Source organism: Mirounga angustirostris, unplaced genomic scaffold (genome assembly GCF_029215605.1).
Source record: "Mirounga angustirostris isolate CCGP_5_RB_7025 unplaced genomic scaffold, mMirAng1.0.hap1 SCAF_13, whole genome shotgun sequence".
Classification (NCBI taxonomy): domain Eukaryota; kingdom Metazoa; phylum Chordata; class Mammalia; order Carnivora; family Phocidae; genus Mirounga; species Mirounga angustirostris.
The window spans coordinates 91,490,353-91,505,876 of record NW_026991721.1 but is presented as its reverse complement, the minus strand read 5'-3'; the positions used below and the strand labels follow the sequence as shown (position 1 = coordinate 91,505,876).

At 41.2% G+C, this 15,524-nt stretch overlaps 1 protein-coding gene across 4 annotated transcripts in view; it reads left to right on the top strand.

Moving 5' to 3' along the window:
- JHY (junctional cadherin complex regulator) overlaps positions 1-15,524 on the top strand; it is a 65,433-nt gene that overhangs the window by 21,661 nt on the left and 28,248 nt on the right. For all 4 annotated transcript variants that reach the window (XM_045894812.3, XM_054512234.2, XM_045894813.3 and 1 more), the window contains exon 3: positions 1,489-2,008. In XM_045894812.3, coding sequence (XP_045750768.1) covers positions 1,489-2,008 — 520 coding nt within the window. The remainder of the gene's footprint in view (positions 1-1,488; positions 2,009-15,524) is intronic.

Sequence of the window (15,524 nt, the reverse complement as noted above, 5' to 3'; positions counted from 1 at the left end):
GGGTGAGTTGCACAGTTTGATATCCCACTTCCCAATAAATGTGCACAATCTCCATTCAGGCATTTTGCTGGAAGAGAATATCATTTTTCCTCCCTTGGTGGAGAAAGAAGAGCAGCCTACCCCAAGAAGTTCTTTTTTTTTTTTTTCTAAGATTTTATTTATTTGTCAGAGAGAAAGAAAGAGAGCACAAGCAGGAGGAGGGGCAGAGGGAGAGGGAGAAGCAGGCTCCCCGCTGAGCAAGGAGCCCCATGTGGGGCTCGATCCCAGGACCCTGGGACCATGACCTGAGCGGAAGGCAGACACTTGACTGAGCCACACAGGTGCCCCAAGAAGTTCTCTATCTTAATATGTGAACTAAAAAATCAAAATGACAGTTTAGCAAGACATGGGAGTTTTGTCTTTTCACTCTTATTTTTGCTTTACATCAAATCAAAAAACATCTAGGTCCACATTAAGAGAAGTAAATTAGTAGTAGGGGCACCATTATTTTACCCAGCATAAAATTATGTCCTCTGTAAACGGGAATATCAAGTAGCATAAAAAGCCTAGGTGATTTACATTTTCTTTTTGATTAGAGGATTGCATCTACTATACTCAAGGAAGGAAAATCTCTCCCATTTAGCTTTTGAAGATCAAAGGGGCCATTAAATATGCCATATTACCAGCTTTTTTTTTTTTTTTTTTTTTTGGTTAAGACCAGGAGGTGCTTTACAAATTGAGATTGTCATGAGGAAAAGGGAAGACTTTATTTGGGGTCATATGCCCTGATTATGGACTAGCCCACGTCCCTCTGGCGGGACCATATGTTTAACCTTTTGCTGAAATAGGGCTGTCCTACAGCTAAGAGCACACACTGACCTGTGTTCTGTTTTGTGTGCATCCATGTGACAAACCAAAAGAATACAAACTAAGAACTTTTCAGTGAGCCACCATCTGATTCTGAACATTGGGGATCTTTCTACAGCACATGTGATAAAATCTACAAAGACAAAATGAAAAGCAAAATACTTAAAAGGAGGATAAACCTAGGTAGGTATTCAGTTGAGATAAATCTTGCTTTCCCTCACAGCAGAAGCAGACCAAGGAAACTATCATCCAGGCAATAATGGCATTTTCTTCCTAGATAAGCACCGAAACGTGTATGTCACCAGCCAAAATGTGAAATCAGTTTTATCTTCACTAGCTGAAGTACTTAAGGTGTGCATAAGTAATAGCATCCCTTGAGTCACTGGCATCCCTTGAACTTCAGCTGCTTTGGGGCATTTATATTAACTAGTCCCCATTTTTATTCCCTAATTTAATGAACTTGTAATTAAAACCTTTTGCCCTTATGTATACTCCGTACACCTAATTTGAGCCTCAGTTATGTCTTCAACACATAGCTAGTAAAAGGAAAATTATAGGAGAAAGATTCGAGTAAGATGACTAAACATAATGAGTAAATTCATTTTGATTAAGGATTTGACATTTCCTTTCTGCTTTGGGCAGCCAACAACCAGTCGAGGACAAATATTCGGACCTCCGATATGACCCACACTGGAAGAGTAAGAAGGAGGAGAGGAAGTTGTTGACCATGGAAGCATTATCAGAGTCTGTAGACAGCTCTACTGAAAATCTGACTCTGGATCCACTGTACCCTTCCAAGGAGCCCTCAGTGGAACCCTCGGGGGAGAAAGGCGAACGCAAGAGTAGCCCACAGAGCGTTGCCTCTCTGTTTGGCAGTGAATTTTTAAGCCCAAACTATGAGCATGGTGCCCATCACAGCCGGCCATTTTCAGAGCTGAGCGACGGTGATCTGGGGGAGAAGTCAAGCAACCTCTCTCATTACTTGAAGAGTTCAAGTTCACACAATGAGGTTTTCCTGCCAGGATCACGTGGCCGTCAGCGAAGGAAGTCCAAACAATATTTCGTGGAAAAAAACAAGCTGACTTTGGGATTACCTAGTCCTAAAACGGACTCTTATCTTCAACTTCACAGTAAAAAAAGGGGGGACGTTCTCCCAGAACAGGTACGTAAGTGCTACTTAATAATCTCTTCCAAGCACTGGAATGTGCCTCTGTTTGAAATGGCTGGAGATCACTTCCTTCGAGATGGTGACGTCATTACAGCCACATGGCTGAGTAAAACAAACGTCCTATCCCTTGCTCGTCTTTGAAGAATCAAGGGAATTAGTCCACGAATTCTTTTTTTTAAGATTTAATTTATTTATTAGAGAGAGAGAGAGAGAGAGCAAGCAGGGGGAGTGGCAGGCAGAGGGAGCAGAAGCAGGCTTCCCACCAAGAGGGGAGCCAGACACGGGGCTCGATCCCAGGAACCTGGGATCATGACCTGAGCCGAAGGCAGAAGCTTAACAAACTGAGCCACCCAGGTGCCCCTATTCCACTAATTCTTTTTTTTTTTTAAGATTTTATGTATTAGAGAGACAGCAAGTGAGGGAACACAGAGAGAGGGAACACAAGCAGGGGAATTGGGAGAGGGAGAAGCAGACTCCCCACTGAGCAGGGAACCTGATGCGGGGCTCAATCCCAGGACCCCAAGGTCATGATCTGAGCCAAAGGCAGATGCTTAACCAACTGAGCCAGCCAGGCGCCCCCTGTTTTGTCTTTTTAATTATCCAGGTGATTCTATCACCTTTCCAACCACAACTGTAATCACTATACCACCCTTTATTCTGTGCAAATGATATAAACTTTAGTCTCTCCATCTATAAAATGGGAAAAATAAATGCCCTCCCTTTCTTATCTGATCACTTCAAGAGTAAATTCTATCCCAGATGATGGATTCAGAATCTGTTAGAGCCAGTAGCCTTAGCTCTATTTCATGGGCACTCATACGGATCCTATCAGCCCAACTCCTAGTGGACATGCCCATGGACATAAGAAAAGAATGGCCATCCTTCTTGGGGGAACCAGCTTGAAATTCATTACTTACTAATGTGAGGTCATTTTCAAATATGAAGGAAAGGTTAATACATTACATGGGGATGCCCTTAGACCTATTCCAAATTCAAATGGTATTATTTAAAATGCTCTAACCTGCTCTAACCTCTAAGTATGTTTTCGTAGAAATGAAAGAGGAGGTAGATGAACATTTGTGATTTTCTCTTAATTCAGAAACTCCCTTTATAGTCTTAAAGGATTATGGTCACATCCTTGCCTTGGTAACTAATAATAGAACAGAAGAATGGATGTAGTATATTCAGCTGAATTCTCAAAACACATAGCTGAATGCAAAAGAATTATCAACATTTTTGACCAAATTTTAGATGTTAATGTACTTTTCATAAAATATATGAAATTTTGAATTTTGCTTGGTTGCTCCTTTAAAAATATAAATTCAACAGTCCATTATCTGTGAAAAATATTTATAACCAGTAATTTCTCCCAGACTAGAACAATATTTTTCATTTGTTTCTAAACATGTTCTCAAAAGAAGCCAGTCTAGACAGAGAGGCGAATTGTGAAGCCAAAAGAAAGTTATATTTCTAATAATAAAGGTGAAAAGATCTTTATTATAAACTCTTTAATTGCTGATTTCTTAATCGCTTATTTTTCTTAGTAGTTATAACTTAATTTACAAACAATATTGGGGTGAGCTGACTGACAGTGATTCCATAGCATAATTTTTTGCTAGGCCAGCAAGAAAACTTTAAAGCATTTTTGACTTGCTTAATCTTTAAGCTCATAAATTAGTCTTTGAAGTGGCTATTGACCTTGTCCACCACTTTCTCCAGGTTCAACTGTCTAAGGGCTGATTGCTAATTATATTCAAAATTGTTTCTTCACCATTTTCCAACTACTCTTTTCCATCTTACTCTTCTTTTAAAATGTAGAAATTAGTTTGACCTAGCAGTGATAGGATATGTGTAACTGGTTTATTGAATTATAGTCAATAGCACTGAACCATGTGTTCCTTTCAAGTCATTATTTATATATGAAGTATGTGCAGGTCTTTCTGCCAGTACAGATTATATGTTTCCTTATGGGCAAGAACTATGCTTTGTACCTATTTTCAATCTTCATGGTAACTAGCCTAACACACTGTAAGGTCTCAGTAAATATATGGGGAATGAAAAATGGACCTCTTCCATCCCTCCAAACTTACTCTGTTTAGTATAAATTGTATGTGAGGGGGAAATGGTATTTTCTAGAGCAGATGTTTGAAAACTTGGCTGGATATTAGATTCACCTGAGAAACTAATTTTATTTTATTATTATTTTTTTAAAAGATTTTATTCATTTATTTGACAGAGACAGAGACAGCAAGAGCAGGAACACAAGCAGGGGGAGTGGGAAAGGGAGAAGCAGGCTTCCTGCTGGGCCGGGAGCCCGATGTGGGACTCGATCCCAGGACCCTGGGATCATGACCTGAGCCGAAGGCAGTCGCTTAACCAACTGAGCCACCCAGGCGCCCCGAGAAACTAATTTTAAAAAGTGATTCTTAGCTTCACCTGGACCAATTGACATCTCTGGGTAAGACCCTGAGTGCCAGTATTTTTGTTTCAAAGCTCCCCAAGTGATTCTAATGCTTAACCAAGATTGAAAACCACTACTTTACACCAGGGATTCTCAGATATTACTGTGAATCAGAATCAACTGGGGGGCTTGTTAAAACAGATTGCCAGACCTAACCTAAGGGTTTCTGATTCACTAGGTGTAGGGTAGGACCCAAGAATTTGAATTTTCTACATGGCTCTGGGTGACGCCACTTCTGCTGTTGGGTCCACTAAGAATCACTGATCTTTTTTTCCCCTCAAACTTTAAGGCACTCATGAACCATCCCAGAATCTTGTTAACATACGGATTTTAATCCAGTAGGTCTGGGGTGAGACTCAAGAGTGTGCATTTCTAACAAGTGCCCAGGTGATGTCAAGGCTGCTGGTCCATGGACTACATATAAAGCACCTACAGGGTCTTCCAGAAACCCAAAGTCGTAGTTGTGTAAGTCAGTACCCATAGAGCATTGATGATTTCAATGGCTGATGGGATTATTCTGTTAATTTGGGATCAAGAGGTAAGAATTAGGGGTGGCAGGTTTGGAGAGTATTGTTTTAGATTAAGCAGCATCTATCTGGAAGGTTTTCATGTTTGAAAATCTGTTTTCTCCTCTTAATTTCTTTGAAAGAGATGACCAATATCTTACAACTAGAAATACTGAAAGGATAAATGACATCTATTGCCAAATGAATGACTAAATGTCAATGACCATTACACAGTGAAGAAAATCAGCTTTTTGGGTTGCCTGGGTGGCTCAGTCGGTTAAGCGCCTGCCTTCAGCTCAGGTCATGATACCAGTGCCCGGGGATCAAGTCCCGCATCAGGCTCCTTGCTCAGCAGGGAGCCTGCTTCTCCCTCTCCCTCTGCTGCTCCCCCTGCTTGTACCCTTGCTCACTCTCTCTCACCCACTCTCTCTCTAACAAATAAATAAATAAAATCTTAAAAAAAAAAAAGAAAATCAGCTTTTTAATACATCATTTTGTCACAAGCATTTATGCCCAGTTGAATCAGATAGGGTCTTAAGTAGTTGTATTGTCTTTGGGAAGATTTGAAAGTACATCTAAGAAGTTTATGACATTCCAAAAAAATAAACAGTTTTTTTTTTTTAAATAAGACTCAAAAAACTGATTAAGTTCAGATGAAAAATAAAAGCAGGAATAATAAAGAAAGCTCTGGACATTAAGAATCACGAGGGAATCTAACACTACCAGAGAGTGTATTATAAACCCTCAATAATTAAATACTAGGATAATATTTAATGCATATATAGACAGAAAAATGGAACAGAGTAGAAAGTGCAGAAACAGAACCAAATCACATATGGGAATATAGGATATGATACTATGATTTGATAAAGCAGTATCTCAAATCAGTGAGGAAATGGTGCATTGTTCAATAAAACAACTGGGTAGCCATCTGGGAGAAAATGAAGTCAGAGCCATACCTCATATCATACAACAAGATAAATTCTAAATGGACCAAATATTTAATTTTAAAAAATTAAACCATAAAAATACTAGAAAAAAAAAATGAAGCAAATTCTCCCATAACCTCGAAATGGTTCAAAATCCACAATCTACAAAGGATTGATAAATCTGACTACATAAATACCAAAAACTTCTGTAGGAAAAAAGCATAAGAGAGTCAAAATACAAAGAAGAAAAATATTTCTAATTCATATCACAGATGAAACTCTAATATCTCTAATATATAAAGAGCTCCTGGAAATCAAGACCAAAAATCCCAATATAAAAATATGCAAAGGCCATCAATAGGAAATTCACAGAAAAGTTAATACATAGAAGTACAGTCAGGTTGTTGAGATAATAAATTGGCATAACAGGTGTGGAGGACAACTTGTTAATATCTATTTAAAATACTAATACATATACTCCTTGAAAAAGTAAAACATAATGACTAAGAGAATAGACTTCAGAGCCAAGGTGGTTGGTACCGCCACCTGCTGTCTGACCTTGGGCAGGTTGCTTAACCCCTATGTGCCTCAGTTTCCTTGTCCTTAAAAAAAAAAAAAAGATAATAATAGTACTTTCTTCACAGGATTATTAAGAACATTAAATACATGAGCTAATATATGTAGTGTGGTTAGATCAATGCCTGCCTTATAGCAAGCACTATATAAATGTTCGCAACAATTATTTTTATTTGACCCAACACATCCCACTCCTAGGAATTTTTCCTAGTTATATATGTGCAGTTTTGAAATAACTCCTGTACAAGATTCTCCATTTCAGCCTTTTTTCAGCAAAAGATTGGAAACTATCCAAATGTCTATCATGTGGGTAATACTGATATTATAGTACATCCATAGAATAAAGTACATTGTAGCTGTTAAAAAAAAAATGAGGATGTTCTCCATGAATGGTTATGGACAACTTATCAAGGTTTATTATTAAGGGAAAAATTAAAGGTATAGAACAGTGCATACAGTGTAAAAAAGTGGGGAAGAATAAAGCTCTGTATTTCCCTTGGTATGCATAAAAAACTGTGGAAGGGTATGTGGGTGGTTAATTGTGGAGGGTGGAGGGGGATGGGAGCACAGCCTTTCACTTTATATCCTTTTTATAGCTCCTATTTTTGAACCATGCCTATGGACTCACAAGACCCAACATTTTGTAGTAACCCTTGTAACTTCACACCCCCCGACTGCTCAGGTCACCTAAATTGCATTCTTTGCTCGTAAATAATGGCTCAGAGCAGAACCATCAGTTTTTAAATTAAATTTCTCCACAATTATTTTTGCCATTTTTCATCTGTACGATGTACATTTTCATCTGTTGATCGATCGTACCTTAAAATGCACTGGAAAAATCACCTTGGAATACATGAGGAGATCTCGATCATCTGACATGTGAAGCAAGGAACTGATATAAAAACCAACACACACTAGAGGGCACCTAAGTATCACCGTCAGCCAGTAACTTGGCCAGTGAATATTCACGACTTACTTTTTTAAATTCATGATTTGTTCAGTGTTTGTCTGAAACTCATTAGTTAGAATTTGAGTCCATTTCTGATCTGCCATTAAAAGACATTTGTGTCTTGCAAAGGGAGCTGCCTTTCTATCTTGATTCCAATGTGACTTTGAAGACCGATGAAGGGAAAAATCTAGCATGCTCAGAAAAGAGCAATAAGTGCTTTAGACCTGCTGTTCTCCTCTTGTCTTTCCCCGGAAAGTAATTACAGATACTTTGTGAAAACAAATGTAGAAAAGTTATACAGTCACCGATAGTCTTCCAGACAGTATAAAGCCCTACCAAGAGTCCACTACCCATTTTGAAGATCAACATACATTCATGGCTTCTGCTGAGACAGCAGGTCAGTCAGCCAACAGACCTTTGTTGAGCACCAGCTATGTGCTCGGTGCTCAGTGCTCAGTGCTAGGGATATACCAGAAAACAAGACCTACAGAGCCTGGGCTTCAAGGAGCTTACGTTCCAGTCATGTAACAGAGGCAAGAAACACGTAACAAAATAATTTCACATGCCACTAAATACCTCAAAGGACACTGAATAACTTAAGAAAAGGATGAATGGGAGTGTAACTGGGATGTGTGGGTGCTTGTGAAGGACTCTCTGAGGAGATGTCATTCAAGTTGAGACATGAACAGATGAGGAAGAGAAACTATGGAAGCTCTGCGGGAGGAGGCTTGGTTTGTGCCAGGCGTGGTAGAAGCCTTCTCCCCCAGGGACAACACAGTGTGACGGGAGTAAAAAATAAAACCAAAACAAAGCACTCATTTGGAAGTCAGACAATCGTGGGTTATATCCTGGCTCTTCAGCGAACTAGGTGGTAGCACTTCCTAGATATCTGAGCAAGTGACTCTTTAAGCCTGATATTCTTTATCTATTATATGGGGTCAATTTCTGCCTTGGAGGCCTATTAGAAAAAAATTATACAAAGCTCCTGATGCATGGCAGATGGTAAAGGGAAGCTATTGTCAACACTGGGCATTCTCGAGCCATAGAAAGGGAAAGGAATCACTCTGGGAATAGGCCCTTCTAAACAGATTTTTTTTTTTTTTCAGATCATAGTGCCTCAAAATGAAAGGGATAGGACTTCAGGTAGAATAAGAAAATGTAGCTAAAAGGGTAGCATTTCAATACCCCAATAGCCCAATCTATGGTAGAACTCCCAGAAGACTGTCCACTTATCCTACTGGATAAACTTTTTTAATTTTTAAAAAAGATTTATTTACTTGAGAGAGAGCAGGAATGGGAGGGGCAGAGGGAGGAGAGAGAATCTCAAGCAGACTCCCCACTGAACATGGAGCCTGATGCAGGGATCCATCTCACAACCCGTAAGATCATGACCTGAGCCAAAACCAAGAGTCAGAGGCTTAATTGACTGATCTACCCAGATGCCCCTAGACTCATATTTAAGTGATAGATTGCTCTCCTTTTCTATCGTTTTAGATTTAGTACAACTTTTGGTTGTCTATAAAATTAAGCTTTACCTTTATTTCAATGATGATCATCTTTTTCTAATTATATTTGGTTAGAAACAGAGTTCTTTCTTTCTTTTGTTTTTTAGAATTCTTCCAGTTTTGGTGGTATTTTTGAGTCTCACCTCTACTATACTCATAAAAATTATTCTTCTATAGAGTAAGTACTCTGTATCTTCACTGATTGGTTTTTTTTTTTTCTTTTGCCCTGTGTGACCACAAGAGCACGCACTTATGACAGCATAATTCAAATTGAACTTTATGGGGTTTTTTTTCCCCCCAGTATAACACATTTCCTAAGGCATCTTTCTGTATGCACTGTTCAGCACTTAGTTGATTTGCTACCAACTGTATGATCTATAGAGTGACCCTCCATTAATTCAACATTACTGACGAGGGATCCATGAAAAGAAAACTTTCCTCATAACTAAAGCATGCCCTTTCAAAAACCAGAACCCTAACATAAGCAATCGTTTCTCAGGATAGCTTTCCCAAACATGCCTAGACCACTCCACAGGCCTTGCTCTCTTACCTGGGGCCATGGCACCTGCTTCTGTGGTAAAGTCCAGAGCTGTGGCAATGGGAGGAAGGATGCTCTGCCTCTTCACTAAATGCCCCAGATTGCTAGGGGTCTGCAGTCATTTTGGCTGCTGTCGGTGTATCTGCTCTTTAGGAGCTTCCGGCCTTGTGGGAAGCAGACGTATTAAAGAGTCTGTATCAGGGCGCCTGGGTGGCTCAATCGATTAAGCACCCGACTCTCGATCTCAGCTCAGGTCATGATCTCAGGGTCGTGAGATCGAACCCTGTGTCAGACTCCCCACTCAGTGCAGAGTCTGCTTGAGATTCTCTTTCTCCCTCTCCTCCTCCCTCTGCTCGCGCTTTCTCATAATAAACAAACAAAATCTTTTAAAAATAAAAGAGTACCTATAGAAGAGACACGTAAGGTCCCAAAGGAACACCGAAGAAAAAGTGCCTGAGTCTGTCAGGGGAATTCAGAGAGGGTGTCACAGAAGAGGCAACCATTGAACAAGTTCTTTAAAAAGAAGGTAGCAGGTGGTGGGCAGCAGAAGTATTGCAGGCAAAGGGAGTGAGTTCGATGGTATAATAAGAGCTTTGGGAGGTCACGGTTTAGGTGGAAGCCTGCTGGTACAGGGGGAACCTCTAGGGTACTAGTCAGGAACTGGTATTTGGTCAATTAATCCAATACAGTGGCTTAAGCAGATATGGAAAAAGATGACCCTAAACAGTTGATTTGCACTTAAAGAATATAGACCTACATTAGCTCGCCAGTCTGTTCCAGGGGGGCCGAGGCCTCTCCTGTCAGTGCATGTGCCACTGGAGTACCACTTTGTCCTTCTGCCTCAGTTTGAGAGACCTAGGATTTCTACTTTTGATTTCTTAAAAGCAAAGGGAAAACTTAAAAAAAACTTTAGAAAGGATCTAGGGGCACCTGGGTGGTTCAGTCAGTTGAACAACCGACTCTTGATTTCAGCTCAGGTCATGATCTCAGGGTCCTAGAATCGAGCCCCGTGTTGGGCTCCTCGCTCAGTGCAGAGTCGGCTTAGGATTCTCTCTCTCCCTCCCTCTGCCCCTCCCCCTGCTTGAGCTGTCTCTAGAATAAATAAGTAAATCTTTAAAAAACATTTTTTAAAGAAAGGATCTAAGAACATAAACTTTGGGGTTTTTTTAAAGATTTTATTTATTTATTTGACAGAGAGAGAGAGCACAAGCAGGTGGTGTAGTAGGCAGAGGGAGAGGGAGAAACAGGCTCCCTGCTGAGCAAGGAGCTCAATGTGGGGCTCGATGCCAGGACCCTGGGATCACGACCCAAGCCAAAGGCTGTCGCCTAACCAACTGAGCCACCCAGGCGCCCTTGATTTTTTTTATAACTACTTCCCCTAATCTTTCTCAGCGTTTCCCCCCACCCCTTGTTTTTCTCTTGCCTTTTGTTTTATTGGGCCATTCTAAGACATTCATTCATTCATTCATTCATTCATTCATTCATTCATTCATTCATTCATTCATTCGTCAGAGAGAGCGAGCGAGCACAAGCATGCAAGCAGGGGGGAGCGGCAGGTAGAAAGAGAAGCAGGCTCCCTGCTGAGCGGGGAGTCCGATGCAGGACTCGATTCCAGGACCCCGGGATCATGACCTGAGCCGAAGGCAGACACTTAACTGACAGAGCCACCCAGGTGTCCCTATTGGGCCATTCTATTTTACTTCGTTTCCATGAAAATAACAACTCTGTTCACACTCAGATTTCTCCAAATTATCTCACCTTCAAACATGTTATAATTTTAACAAACCATACGATAGACATAAACAGGTTTGCGAACAAATGTAAAAGCCTCTTGGTAAACATACAACCCAACTGGTGGACGCAGAAATACCAAGGCATCGGAGAGAGTAGCTGGCCAGCCATGAGCATCAGCTGTGGGCTTCAGCTGGAATCTTAAAGAAAGGATTGGAGAGGATTACTGAATCCAGCGAGTTGAGGAGAAGACAAATACTTCTGTGTTGTACGTGTCTAGATTTGGAGGATGGCAGTGTGGGTATTTCGACTACGGAAATCGGCAGGTGCCTTTCATGCAGGCCCCCGTACATCATTTTAAAGCAGGGGTCTCAGAGTATGGTCCCTGGAATCCAGCAGCATCAGCATCGCCTGGGAAATTGCCAGAAGTGCAAATTCTTGGGCCCCATCCCAGACCTCTTGAATCAGAAACTCTGGGGTGAGGCCCAGCAATCTGTTTTAATAAGCCCTCCAAGTGAGTCTAATACACACTCAAGTTTTAGAACCGCTCTGCTAAGGAGTTATGCCTTTCCTCTACATGACGTGGAATCACTGAAGGATTTTAGTAATGGAGCAATTTGAATTCTGTGGCCGTCCAGAGGTCACACTTACATATCCCTAGTTGTGTCATATAGAGTTCAGGTGACTTGGTTAATCAAACACAAGATAGTCCTAAAATCTCTTTCATATTCTTGAAAAGTTAACTGCTTCATTCGTTTGCATGTATTTATTAAGAGCTTATTATGTATCAGGCATTGTCTTAGGTACTTAGAATATATCACTGAATAAAAGACAAAAATCCCAACCCTTGTGGGGCTAACTTTCTAGTAGGAGACGGACAATAGACAAAAATAGGTAAATCAGTGTATATGTAGGTGATGGAAGTGCTAGGGAAAGAGAGCAGAGAAATAGGGAATTTGAGGGGAGGGGGGAATCACAGTTTTAAAGAGGTCATGAAGGAGGTGAGAGTGCACATCATGCAAATATTTGAGGAAAGAATGTTCCCAGAAGAGGGAACAACACCATGAAGGGTGAAGGCCCAGTGGTCCAGGGCGGAGTGAGCAAGGGAAAGGGAAAGATAAGGCCTGCTTTCCACCTTATTTTGTTGACAATAAACCACAAATCTAGCCAGATAAGCAAGTAGATTCTGTGTATTCTGGTGTAAATGGAGAGTTCAGTGCTCCATGTAGATAGGTCTTTTCAGTCAATAATATTCACTGGGCATGTGTGTGCCAGGCATATCCAGGGCCACCACGTGGCTCATGTGACTAGCACCGCTAGAGCTGGGACTTAGAGTCTAGAGGGGAAACAAACCTAATTACCAAGGTAATACTTGTTACAAAAAGGAAAGTACAAAGTGCCAAGGCTTTGAGCTCAGGTGCCTCTACTGTAACCTCTGAGGAGTCCAGGAAGGCTTCCTGGAGGAAGCTCTATTTCAGCCCAGGCTGGAACAGCAGCAGTGAATGGGATTGGTCAGAATAAGTGAGGCAAAGAGGTGTTTCCCTGCAAAGGATGGCCTATGCATAGACCCAGAGATAAGGGTGCCTGTGGCCCAACCACAGAGTTAAGAAAGTACGAGGTGAGAAGAGTGAGAAGTACAGAAGGCAGGGCCTTAAAAACCTTTAAAGATTAAGGGCAATGGGGAGGCACTGAAGGGTTTTAAAGCGCTGGCTGGCATAATTAGTCCAGGGGTTTTAAAAGCTGCAGGATCTTATACAGAAAATGAATGCAAAAAAGTAGTATCTCCAAAGGTTCCAATGTCATCACATTCTGATTGAGCACCTGCGTGTGAAATGCATTATGAAGGGTTCTGCGGGAACGGAGAAAGTGGCCAACAGCAGAGCCAAAAGAGTTCATGTGTTTTGTCTCTAAATAGCTGAATCACGAATACAAATCCCCAGAGAATTCAAACAGCTGTGGAAAATAGCCACGTCGGAGCCTGACAATGGCGGGCTCTCGGCGCCACCATGCCTCCATCTCTTCTGCCGGCCACGTACGGAGAGAGAGATGCTAGCGGGCTTGCGCTCCCACAGAGCACAATGCATCAGAAATAGAACAGAGTTAACACAGCAGATCACCCATTCGCCAAGTTCACCAATGCTCACGGAATCCAGTGACTCGTTCCCGAAGAGAGGGGTTAAGTAGCAGATGTGTTGGAGGGACGGTAAGCAAATACGACATTAAAAAAAAAAAAATCAGATTGGCTTATTTTGATTTGGCTCTGTGCTGGTTGTTAATACCATCAGGGAATAACAAGGAAACGGATATGTTAATTGTGCGGTTCCGCATGACGTCAGTGATAAAAAAAGAAAACAGTATCAAGGAATAAAGGGGCAAAACTTGCAGTGATTGGGGAACTTAAGGATAATACGCTTTCTAAACATGTTTCGGTGTGTGTCTGTGCAGAGACACTAATTCACATATAGCCCTTGGTGTAAAGCCTCAACTTTTTTTGTGTGGTGCCGATTCTCTAAGAACCTGACGAGTTTTCTTTGAGAGAGAAGTAGCAGCCCAATCTAGCTCAGCTGTACTCAATCTGAGTTGCTTTCCTTCCTACAAACCCTCACTTCAAAGCAAGGAACATAATGTACAATTTTTTAATGGCTCTAGACCCAGGCACTCAGGCTCTCTGCTCTGCGCCTTACCTCAGTGTAAACACCTAATCAGGATTGCCTGCGTTTCATCAATAGCAGCCAAATGCAATTCGAGAACCACAAGCCTTTGAAGTCCTCCCAGCAAAGGCCGGTTTTCTAGTCTGGGATAATGACATGCCATGATTGCTGTCTTTGTTGTATCTTTTCAGTAGAGAAGCAATTATAGGCCCCAATTTAACAGAATAGACATTACACAGCTTATGATGCTCAAAATGCAATTTCATTTGATCATTTTCTCGATTTGATTGGTATTAATAGAATGGTTCACAAAAAAAAAAAAAAAAATAGCTGGCAGAGGTTGTGTCCCATTCCACTTTCAAAGAGATAATGTAGAAGTATGCTTTACTTGCCCTGAGGCTCTCACTGGGGTGATTCAGACACCGAGTTCCACCAAAACAGCCTGTGGATGGAAATATTGCACATCCTACACTCTCTGGGGAAGGAAGCATAGGACAATGTATTTGTAATTCAGAAACTTTTTACCAGAGCTGTGTGTAAGGGATCCCATCCCGGGTCACAGGATCACCAGTGACAGACTGAATTAACTAAACCAAGTCCCTTTACAAAAGCCAGGGAATTGAACATCCTAGTGGCGGATCTAGGAATCAACCCAATTTTTTCTCCCAGGCTCCAGATAACATTTTTGTCCAAGACATCACCTGTTTGAGGTTTGAAAAAGGATTATTTCCTTGCCAGCCTATTTAGTTTTTTTTTCCCCCCAACTCAGCCTTCATTTCTTGTCCAGGAAAGAGATGATTTTACTTGTAAATGAGGGGTGTTTCCTTTTAACATCATGGCCATAAGGGATAGAAACCTTTGCAATAGCAGGGACCAAAATTATGAAACCTAATACTTTTATAGACCTCTCGTTTCCTAAACCAGTGCCAGGAGAGGGACTGAGAGATGCCATCAAGACTCACAGTTCCTGACCTTCGGTGGCAGCATTTATATCCCTAAACTTTCTATTTCAGAGCAAGTTAGACTGTTTGGTGGTGTTGGGAAGTTTTCCTTCTGCAGAGTAGGTAATCTTTCAAAATCTGTTGAGTACTCCTATTTAATTGTTTTTTAAGATTTTATTTATTTATTAAAGAGAGAGAGAGAGAAAGCACAAGCAGGGGGAGCGGCAGGCAGAGGGAGAAGCCAGACTCCTTGCTGCACAGGGAGCCCGTTGCGGGGCTCGATCCCATGACCTGAGCCGAAGGCAGACGCTTAATGACTGAGCCACCCAGGCACCCTGAGTACTCCTATTTGTAGACATTGAATAGACATTACACAGCTTATGATGCTCAAAATGCAATTTCATTTGATCCCATGATCCAATAGCACATTTTGCTCCTGTATTTGCCATGATAATTCAAGCATGAAGAAGTCTTATTTTCATTTTTTCCCATTCTCAGATCAACCTTTAAGTATTCAAACTTCCATACCATCTGATTGCTGTATCTATATGAGTACAGTAACGACGACAGGTATGTATCCAGGTAGAGATAAGAGTTCACCCAAAATAAATGTTGTCTTGCATGTGGCCACAGAAGCCGCATCGAGCAGTGAGGAATGAGGTTATCTTTATTGTCAGACACTGACTTATTAATATTTAACAAATATTTCCCCCCCTTTCTCAT